Source organism: Coturnix japonica, chromosome 1 (assembly GCF_054131305.1).
Source record: "Coturnix japonica strain WE chromosome 1, WE-NBRP24, whole genome shotgun sequence".
Lineage (NCBI taxonomy): Eukaryota > Metazoa > Chordata > Aves > Galliformes > Phasianidae > Coturnix > Coturnix japonica.
In genome coordinates, this window is record NC_140663.1 from 43,415,294 (window position 1) to 43,425,442 (window position 10,149).

The window sequence follows — 10,149 nt, forward strand, 5'->3', positions numbered from 1 at the left end:
CTGGTCTCTGCACATGGCCACTAAACCCAAGGAAACCTCAAATCAGGTTGTAACCAAATGGTAACTTCAACTCATGTACCTTCCCAGCAAGGATATTCTCATCTCCAGTGTAAACTGGAAATTGTAGAGTGAGTCTAGGTACCATGGGAGGCAAGACTAAAGGCTGATCTACAAGAGACATGGGCTGCAAAGAAGACTAAAGTTAGCACTTCCATCTTTCCAAATGCTGCCCAGGCCAACACCACTCATGCCAGCAGTTTGAGCCACCATAACTTGGCATGGTCACGGAAATCACTTGTTCTGTGCTTTCCCAGTTTGCACTCCCACACAGCCCCTTCCTTTTGCCAGCATAGGTGAACAAGGCTGGGAAACTGATCTGGGTTTAAAGCTCACTGATAGATACTTATGTGTTTGCTTACTTGGTTTTGGTAGGTATGCCTTAAGCTGAGCACAGTGCTGTATGTACAGAATCATAGAATGGTTTGTGTTAGAAGGGACCTCAAAGCTCACCCAGCTCTACCCCGTGCTGTGGGCAGGGCTGCTGCCCACCAGCTCAGGATGCCCAGGGCCCCATCCAACCTGGCCTTGAATGCTTCCAGGGATGGGGCACCCACAGCTTCACTAGGCAGCCTGTGCCAGTATTCTGCTCAGTTCTGCTGCATTGTCCCACGAGGAGGGTGAGATAGGACTGGGAAAGAGCAGCAAAGCATTAAGCAGTTTCTCTTGGTCGGAAACAAATTAATGGAGGTTTAAAATAATTCTGGGGCTACAGCCCTGACTCAGTGAGAACCCACTGCCAGCCAGATACAAGCCCTGTTTGTCCCCTGAAAAGCATGAGGTCAGAATCAAAGTGCCATTCGCAGCATCAGCCCTTCTCTTCTGAGATCTGCCCATCCCTGGTAGAGATTCCTCTGATTCAGTTGTCTGCAGCCTCTAAAAATTGATGTCCAATAAATATTTTCTATCAGACATGAATCTGGGGCAGTGAACGTAAGCCCCTTGACAATAGATTTGCTTCACTCAGTTTGCTTCTGCAAACGCATTAAAAGAAATGCATCAGTCATTTCAGCTCCAGATTTGCTGGTTGCAGCCCAATGATCTAATTTGTCTTTAAATTCCGCACTGAGGATGATGTGCACGGAGGAGCGATGTGAATGAAGAAGCAAGCGGGCAATCTGCAAGTGGAAGAAGATAAAACCCACCGGCATTTCAGAGTGGAAGTGGGGTAAAATCCTTGTATTTAAGCATGCCTGGGAAACGAGAGCTTATTGTTCCAGGGGCTGTTGATCTTTGGGACTGCTTGAAAATGGCCGGGAGCGGGGCACACACGGGAACAGTGTTCCCATCACGTGCAGCAGGTAGCATGTGTTACCTGAGAAAAATGAGGCTCAGCTGTAACGACCACCACTGGTACCCCCGCCTATGCATGAAAACGCTCGACCCGATTTTCCGCACATCACCAGTATAAATCAGTACAACAACGATATGCACCGGCACCGGCTTCTCAGACCGACCTTAATTACAGCAAGCAGGAAAAGAAACACAATTAAGACCGGGGGTCGGACAACAAAGAGCCGAGAGCCCAAAAGCAGCAGCAGCAGCTTCTCACAAAGAGCCGGGAGCCTCTCGGGGCCCCCTCCCGCACCCCACCCGGGGGCTCTGCGCTCACACAAAGCCGCGCAAAGAAGAGCGCAGCGCCCGGCGATAGGGGCAGAGCGATGCGCGGAGGAGCGCTGCAGCATGCGGTCTGTGTCGGGGCTTCCTCTTCGAGTGGGGCTGCTGGAGGGAGGTTTTTTTTTTCTTTTTTTTTAGTGTGAGTGCTATTTATTTATTTATTTTCCCCCACCAACTTCCTTCCTGCTCCAACTGCCAAAGCGCAAAGCTGAGAGCTGAGAGCAGAGGAGGACCCCGCAAGCAGGCAGGCAGGCAGGAAGGCACCGCGCAGCAGTGAGTGCGAACCCGGGCGGAGGGGAGGGTCGAGGGGGGTGAACCTGGGGGAAGGGCAACTTCTTTGTTCCGGTGTTTGGCTCTATCGCCCAGTCTGGCTGGCACACGGACAGGGCCCTGTCCGCATCTGACGGGGAAGTTGGGTTCAGCGTTTGGGATGGGAAATGAATGGGAGGAGACGTGCCCCCCGGTGCCCGGGGGATCCGGCGGTAGCCGGGCGCTGGGCTGCCCTTCTGCCCCCGCACCTCTGGGGTGGGACGTGGGGCGTCGGTGGGGCCGCGTGTCACTGCCCCGGGGTGGGAAACTGCTTCCTCACCTCTAAACCCGCTTCCTGGAGATAAGCCCTAGGTTGAAGGAGGGGGCTATTTAGGGGAGTGAATTTGATGTGCTGAGGGAGCGTGAATAAAATGTTGTACCCTTGACAGCCCTCTTTGTGCCTTGTGGTGGCATGGGGGGGGTGAGGAGGTGCATCAACCCCGTGTGCATTTCCCTGCCTCAAAACGCTGCAGATGCACGGGCAGCCCCAATACAGGCAGCGATGCTTTGGAGAGCACAGTCCCCCCGTGTATTCTTGCAGCTGGCTTTATGATGGGAAGTCCCTGATATGGCTCCAGCCCTCTCCCTGCTGGTGTATGGAAGCTCCCAGATTTCAGAGTTGCAAGCGATGCACAACTGAGGGTCAGGGCTGCGGAAAGGTGAGAAAAATACAGCAAAGCAGGGCATAGATCAGCCATGTGTTGCTTGTGTAAAGCATCTACAGGGTTAATGCTTTTCATTTTTAATGCAGCTGAGGCCCTGGGGGGCTCTATGGAGCTGCGTGCTTGACACAAGAAGCCAGTCCCCCAACAGGTGGATGCTAACATGCTCACCCTGGGGATGCTTCAGTGCCTCAGCCCTGCAGCACCTCTCTGCTGGCGGAGGACACCAGTCTCACAGGAGGACTGAGCAGATTCAGTGCCCAGAGCCGTGCCCATCCTCAGCTCTCCCCACTAGCCAGGGCTCTTCCTCAGTCTTGGGGAGCTGCTGCCTGTGAGGCAAAGGCAGGGGTGGGGAACAGGTGAGATGTGCACATGGGAGCATGGCAGGAAAGTCAGGTCTGCAATCTGGAGAGAAATGTTGGAGTGGGGTCTGATCACTGCCATCTTGCAAAGATGTACTTGAGTGGTTGTTCAGCCCGTCAGGCTGCTTTCCATTGGCTCTTCTCACTGGCAAAGCAGGCTACTTGTGTAACTCTTCACAGGCTTTCAGAGCCTAAATGCATCTGCACCTCAAGTGAGCTGCCCCCATGGGCTGGCAGGGGAAGTCTGCAGCATGAATGATGCAAAGATGAGGTTTGAGGGATGGAGAGAAACCAACTGGCCCAATCCTGGCTCTGCCTCTTCTGTGCAAGGGGCTGGTAAGATTGGTAAGATCTTGCTCTCCTCCTGTGATAAACCACAACCCCTACATAGAATGGGAACAGGCAGGCAGTAGCTTTATGGTTCTTGTTGGAGCAGACTGCCTGGTATCGCAAGAAAGCTCTGGGGAGCGGAAGTGACTCAGATCTGCAGCTGGAGCCCAATGGATGGCAAGACCTGGTGCTGGCTGCTGCAGCTTATCACATCCTCTTCCTGTGGCTGCTGTGTGATGGCACTGTGGGGTCACGGGGTGCTGGGGCTGCACAGTGGTGAGACATGAGCTACAGTGCTGTTATTGGGGAGCTTCTGGTTTCTTTCCTCATGAGGACAAGCTTGTGTGCTTTTCCTATTGTACACAGGTTCTTCATGCTCCCAGAGCCAGGAAGAGGCATTCGGCTTCTGGGACATGCTATTCTTCAAGGCCATTGGAACTGGGATTTCCTTTTACTTCCCAACTGCTCTCCCCTGCAATAATTCCTGACTCACCACAACATGCTGTAGCAAAGCAGCCTTGTATCAGAGCTGTAACACAACTGAGTGCTCTCATCCCTGTTGCTATTCAGTCCTTCCCTGCCTCTGTAATGTGCTTTTGCCAATATGCCCCTCCTTGAATGTTTTCCACTGGTCTCATCCGTGCTGGGATAGCACTGGGAGGTCTGTGTATTACTCATTGCTGCCCTATTCCACTTGCTGATTCATTGTGGACTGTTGCATAAATATATATATTTATTTGCATTCTCTTTCAATGAAATTGAAAACTATCCTGGGAGCTTCCTACTGGGAACTTCAAGGCCACAGCTGTAGAGGGGAACAAAGGGCTTAGTGGGGGAAATGCAAGCAACCAGGGAAAAAGTGAATTTTTAGCAAGGACAGCCTCAGAGGTTGAGTTAATATAAGGATAAGCTGAAGTGCACTGAGAGATCTGTGTAGCAGTGCTCACTGCTCCTTCCTCTTGCCTGTCTTTGTCTCCTCTTTCCCTATCATGTGCCCTCTGCCTCCCTGCACTGGCTCCCATTTGGGATGCTGCCTAAGCTGCCTCACCACCTGCCTGGTGCTCAGTGTTGTGCATCCTGGCTGAGCTGGACTCCAGCCTTTCTGCCTCTTCCTTTCTGAGAGATGAAGTGCAGGTATGCAGGGCTGGATGCAGCCACCATCGTGCTCCCTTCCTCAGCAGGAGGGAGACCTGCTGGATCTATGGTGAGCTGATCCTTGGAGCAAACATTGGGAATACCAACAGACAGATCAAAGTGAGTGCATCTCCTTGGGTGCTTTAGACAACATGCTGATGTAAGGGAGCTGCTGCCAAGTATATGATCTTTTTATGATCTCTGACTGTTGGCTTGTAACAAGAGAGTGAGTGAAACATCTGTCCTCAGCTACATTCCCATCTCTTTGCCCTGCTGTGTGTCTGTGGCTCTTTGTATGAGCTCTCTGGCAAGCACAGAAGCCGTGCACAGTGGCTTGTAATTGCAGGGTTGCCGGCCAGCGATCGTGCTGCAGAGTGACTGTAAATCACTCTGGTATCAGCCTCCACTCCGGCGCCTCCTCCCCGCAAGGGAAAGGCTGGTAGAAGTCTGTGTGTGTGTGGTGCCTGTGGGTGAGCAGTGAGGGCAGAGGGGGCTGAGCTGAAGCCCAGATTTCAGCACGGCAGTGTCAGGATTGCTGAGCACCGCCGCCATTTGCCTTTGATGATCCTACTGCGTTGTGCCTGCCCAACTGCCTGGGGAATTGACATACAGTGTGCCCCCAAGGACGCTACTCTCCCACAGAGCAATCCCATTGACTGCCCCTCTCTGATACTCAGATCAAGTGACCATGACTGAGAAGACCCAGGAACCTCATGTGGAGGAGGATGATGACGAGCTGGATGGGAAACTGAACTACAAACCTCCTCCCCAGAAAACACTGCAGGAGCTGCAAGAGTTGGACAAAGATGATGAGAGCCTCACTAAGTACAAGAAGTCCCTGCTAGGAGATGGACCTGTGGTGGCAGGTAGGAAGGAGCATCTTGGTAGGAAGTGACTGGGGAGATGCATTGCAAGTGCATGCCTGAATACAGAGATGGGGCAAGATGAACTCAAAGGAAAAGTAACTTGGCTGAGCAGACTTCTGCTGGTGGGCTGGGGATGGACAGGTGGAGAAATGCAGGGAATCTGGCAAGGAGGATGCTCTGAACATTTGATGTAAGGTATCAGAGAGTGCTAGTGTCTGAAAGGGGCTTGTGGTATGGGGTGTGTGGGCCTTGGAGGGCTGCAGGGGGGTTAGGAAGATGAGGGGACCAGCTTGTGCTTAAATGGGACCAGTAATTTAAAGAGAGGTATCTCCTGTGGTGGAAAGACCTTGTCTAGGTATTGAGGTATGGAGGGATCCATGTTGAGTGTCTGGGATAGATATATGGTCTTGTTGTGCTATGAGAAGGTTGGTTTTACTGGGTACTTTGTGAGGTGTATCCTCTGTGTGGGAAGTCAGTAGCATTTCTTAAGTTTCTGTCCCCCTTCCCCCTCAAACACTTAATTTCACAAGCTGACATCTTCCCCCTCACTTTCCTACCTGCAGACCCAACGGCTCCCAACGTGGTGGTCACCCGACTCACCTTGGTGTGTGACTCTGCTCCAGGGCCAATCACTATGGACCTTACAGGTGGGTGCAGACTCACTGTGCACACAGAAGGACACACAAAGGCCCTGGGATGTTTCAAATTAAAAGGGAGTTTGTCCTTAAGATATTAGTGGGCTTTAGAGGAGTTGTGAGGGTATCATAGCTTTGCTTTTGATTTTAAGGTACACCTGTATGAAAAAGAAGATGCAACAGAGGAAAGCGTAGAGGATCTTTCTCTCATCTAGACTGCTCTGGTATCTTTTGGGAGAATGGTTCCTCCTGCTTTCTCTTCTTCCTTTCATTTAGAGCTCATGAGCACAAGGGACATGCATGCATTTGAGTAACAGGCTGTTTTGAAACTTCAGAATCAAGCAATACTGCAGTTCCGGCTCCAGAGGACATAGGAAAAAGATCAGGCTTCACCTTATATGGGCTTTTCTATATAGAGAGGAAGCCAGGCCTACTGGAGCAGAGCAGCTTCCTGTACAACTGCAACAACCGAGAGGCCTCACTAGCTGGGCAGCGGCCGTGATACATGTTCAGCTCACCTGGGCCTGGAGCTGGGCATGGCTGAAGCAGGGCATCACCAATGTGTGCAGTGCCTAAGGATAAGGCTGTACATAAATATCTCTGTGTACCAAGACCTGTGTGTGTTGGGCATTGTCCACACAGAACTGTGTGGATGTGGCACTGAGGAACATGGTTAGTGGGCATGGTGATGATGGGTTGGTGGTTGGACTAGATGATCTTAGTGGTCTTTTCCAACCTTAATGCTCCTATGATTCTTTGGTGTGGAGAATGATGCATCACACCACGTTTCTTCCTATGTCTGCTCACTGTGCAGTTGCTGTGTACTCATGTTGCAGGTGGTCAGTCTTTCAGAGGGATGCTCACCTCTGACACCAGTCCCAGCCCTGGCCCTCTGTGGGTGTTCTCTCCTTGCTGTGACACTCCTAGCTAATGGCTTGATCCTCTTCTCACAGGTGACCTTGAAGCGCTCAAGAAAGAGACCTTTGTATTAAAGGAAGGAGTTGAATACAGAGTTAAGATCCATTTCAAAGTGAGTTGTTTTCCTGCTGGTTGCTTTTGTTATTGTTCTACCCATCAGGGGACCTGGTCTTTACAGAGAATTACTTCTGCCTGTTCATCCCTTGGACGAAGTTGCCTTCTGTCCACCAAGGATGGCGAACAGCAGGTTATTTGGCAGTTTTGGCTGAGTTTGGCTTGACTTTGCAGCCAACAGAAAGTCTTTAATTTACACAGAGTGGGAATGGAAAAGAAGGAAAAGAGGTGATGGTTCTTCATGACATGATAGTACTGTTTGCATTGCTGGGCTTGATTAATGCATAGCAAAGATGTAATAGTGTAGCATTTGGCAGAAGATAGCTGAATTCTCTTGAGTCATGACATATTCGAATGGGCTAGTTTCAACCCCCACTCTTCTGTTAAGCTGCTGTTTCCAGCTGAGAACAAAACTTAGTCACGCTGCAGCATGGCATCCAGCACTGGAATGATCACCTCTGCAAATGTTTGCTGCAGATAATGCTGGTTTTGGCAGAGAGGGTAAAGAGAAGGATGATAGTGTTCCTGAAACAGGAGGGAAAATGCTCTGCAGGAAAGATTTCCTTCTGTTTCTGAAGTTTACCTGCTGTCTCAGATGGCTTTGTCCTCAGATGCACCTCCAGCTCCCTTTTGTGCAATGAAATATTTCCAGCTGTATCTAAGCCCAGCTGACAGGAGATGCCTGGTCCCAAGGCTGGTAGGAGCTGACACCATGTGAATTGTCCCTAAGATGTAAAAGGATCTTCCCATCTTGTTTCACCATGGAACTGTCCTGTAGAGGGGCAGTGTGTGCTGGATAGGGGCAGCAAGAGATATCCATGGAAGATTTAAAGAAAGATTACAAACAAAACTGTGACCTCCATCCCTTGAGGAGCAGCTTTGCCAGCTCCTCACTGAGTTTAGAAGGGATCTGGGAGAGTTCAATGAATCTTGGCCCACCTGTTTGTGCTGAAGGCATGACTCCAGTCACCCATCTCTGGTTTCCCCTGCTTCACTTTTCTCTGTCATTATCAGTCTGTTCTGGGAATCTGCTTCAGTCACCTTCAGTCAGGAGAAGGATGGGTAAGGGTAGGAAGTGCCCTCAGACACACAGAGAATGCTGCAGGTCTCTGGCTGCCTGTTGGGAAGTGACATTAGAACTCCTAGCAGTGTGTCTTGTGCCAAGCCTGTGAGAGCAGTTGTGTGAGGAGCCAGGGTGGTGATCTCTGTAAGGAGAGAAAAACAGCAGATAGAAGATCAAAACTTTCCCTGTGACTCTTACTTCTGGTCACTCTGCAGGTAAACAGGGACATTGTGTCGGGACTAAAATACGTGCAGCACACCTACCGAACAGGAGTGAAGGGTGAGTAAGAGACCCGCATGCCCTGCATACCCACACTTTTTCTCTTGCAACCTTCTCTGCTCAAATAAGCGTTCCTGCAGATCTGGATCAGGGTAGGGCCTCCCTGTGCTGCTGCACATGAGATGTGACTTCTCAGCACAGTGCATTAGTCTGCACTTTGTGTCACCCAGACCAACTGTTTCCTGTGCCTGTGTGAACTCATTACAAGCCAGCTCTGCTGTCTGTATGCTACACCACCAGCTGCAGCAGAAATGTCCCCAGAGATGCTGTACAGGCAGTGTTTGCCACAGGTTTCCTCTTCACCTCCCCCACCAGCCCTTGAAGTGTGGCTCAGTCCTTGTGGAGCTTCTCACCCATCAAAGTTTCTTCCAGATGTACTTGGTAAAATTTACAGCTGCTCTGCAAAGCTTCCCACTGTCTATGCAGAATTGTGCTTGCCTGTAGCCTCATGTGGGCTTGGCAAAGGAAAATCCCATTTTGCACACCCATCCCACATGTCCATTTTTGTATACAACCACCACTAAGGCTCCACCATCCCATTAAGCATGCAGGTAATGTCCTCTGACCAGCATAGAGAAGTAACAGAGAATAAAGAGAGATCTCTAACTGTGTGCTGTGGGTGCCTACTTCCCACAGCTGTTTGTTGTGGGAGCAGCACACAGATGTGAGAGGGTACAGACTTAAATGCCTGCCCATCTGCCTGCCCATCTTAACCCACTTTCTCACTTCCTTCACCGATGGCCACATCCCTTTCTCTCATCACTCCACTATTTCCTTTCTGTCAGTGATCTATACTTGTGTTCATAGCTTTTTCTCTTCTTTATTATTCCCTTCCTGAGAGTCTCATTCCATGTGGATTGTTCTCTCCTAGTGGACAAAGCCACATTTATGGTTGGCAGCTATGGGCCACGGCCAGAGGAGTATGAATTCCTGACACCTATTGAAGAAGCTCCTAAAGGGATGCTGGCCCGAGGCACTTACCACAACAAGTCTTTCTTCACGGATGATGACAAACATGACCATCTCACCTGGGAGTGGAACCTGTCCATCAAGAAGGAATGGACGGAATGAGCTCACCCCATTTGCCTTCCCCCTTCCCGTCCCCTTGCCTCCTGCACCAGTCTCCAGGTGGGCCATGCCCACCATGCTGCTCCATCCTGCCACCACGGCTGGCCACAGCCCTTGCAGCTCTCCTTGTGGGTTCTGGGGCTCTGTGCCAGCCTTGGTTGATGCACAGGCCTGCAGGTGGCCTTTGCTGCTTCTTCTGATACACTGAAAATAACTCGCCCTTTCTCACCACCACCACCCCATCATGACATGCAATGGATTAAATTGGGAAGCGTATCCCACCCTTTCTCCCAATACTTCCTCTTGCTGCCTCCATCTCTCCTTCTATACCAACTCTGGTCCCGGGAAGTGCCTTTTCTAGGAAACAGGATCACCTCGCCAGCTCCTTGAGTCTCCTGGCAAGGCAGACTGGTCCCTGGAAAATCCCTCTCTGAGTTACACTTGCCATGTGCCCTGACTCATTGTAAATGGCTACTTATCTCCCATGATGGTCTCCTGGTTTGTATCTGGTGCCCTACCCCGTTGAAATCCATCCTTGTGCAGGCAAAACCGGTCAGGGGGGTGCAGCTAGATGCTGTAACAAGACGTCAGTGTCTCAAGAATAAAAATGGTTTCTTTCTTCTTCTCTGCATGAGTGTCTCTTTCTTTCCTGGAGTTTGGCTCCTGATACTTCAGAGTTTGGAAGTGAGGTGTATGTGGTACTCACTTCTCATATTTAACATTTCCCATGGCAAA

General features: G+C 50.7%; 1 protein-coding gene across 3 annotated transcripts; it reads left to right on the top strand.

Annotated features, from left to right (window-relative positions):
• Positions 1–1,106: 1,106 nt before the first annotated feature.
• On the top strand, positions 1,107–10,045 carry ARHGDIB (Rho GDP dissociation inhibitor beta). 3 transcript variants are annotated; one of them, XM_015859591.3, is made up of 6 exons: positions 1,107–1,225; positions 5,149–5,337; positions 5,901–5,984; positions 6,926–7,002; positions 8,283–8,346; positions 9,218–10,045. In XM_015859591.3, the coding sequence occupies exons 2-6, from the start codon at positions 5,160–5,162 to the stop codon at positions 9,415–9,417; spliced, it is 603 nt and encodes a 200-aa protein (XP_015715077.2). In that variant the 5' UTR covers positions 1,107–1,225; positions 5,149–5,159; the 3' UTR covers positions 9,418–10,045. The 3 variants fall into 3 exon arrangements, with proteins under 3 accessions (XP_015715077.2, XP_015715069.2, XP_085371707.1); XM_015859583.3 differs by lacking the exon at positions 1,107–1,225 and adding an exon at positions 1,898–1,947; XM_085515581.1 differs by lacking the exon at positions 1,107–1,225 and adding an exon at positions 2,453–2,642.
• The last annotated feature ends 104 nt before the right edge of the window (positions 10,046–10,149 follow it).

What these genes read in the sequence shown, in the direction of transcription:
- ARHGDIB (XM_015859591.3), top strand. Translation starts at nt 5,160, where the DNA reads ATGACTGAGAAGACCCAGGAACCTCATGTGGAGGAGGATGATGACGAG. An exon ending in AATCACTATGGACCTTACAG is followed by an intron (nt 5,985 to 6,925) that starts GTGGGTGCAGAC and finishes CTCTTCTCACAG; the next exon opens with GTGACCTTGAAGCGCTCAAG. An exon ending in GAGTTAAGATCCATTTCAAA is followed by an intron (nt 7,003 to 8,282) that starts GTGAGTTGTTTT and finishes GTCACTCTGCAG; the next exon opens with GTAAACAGGGACATTGTGTC.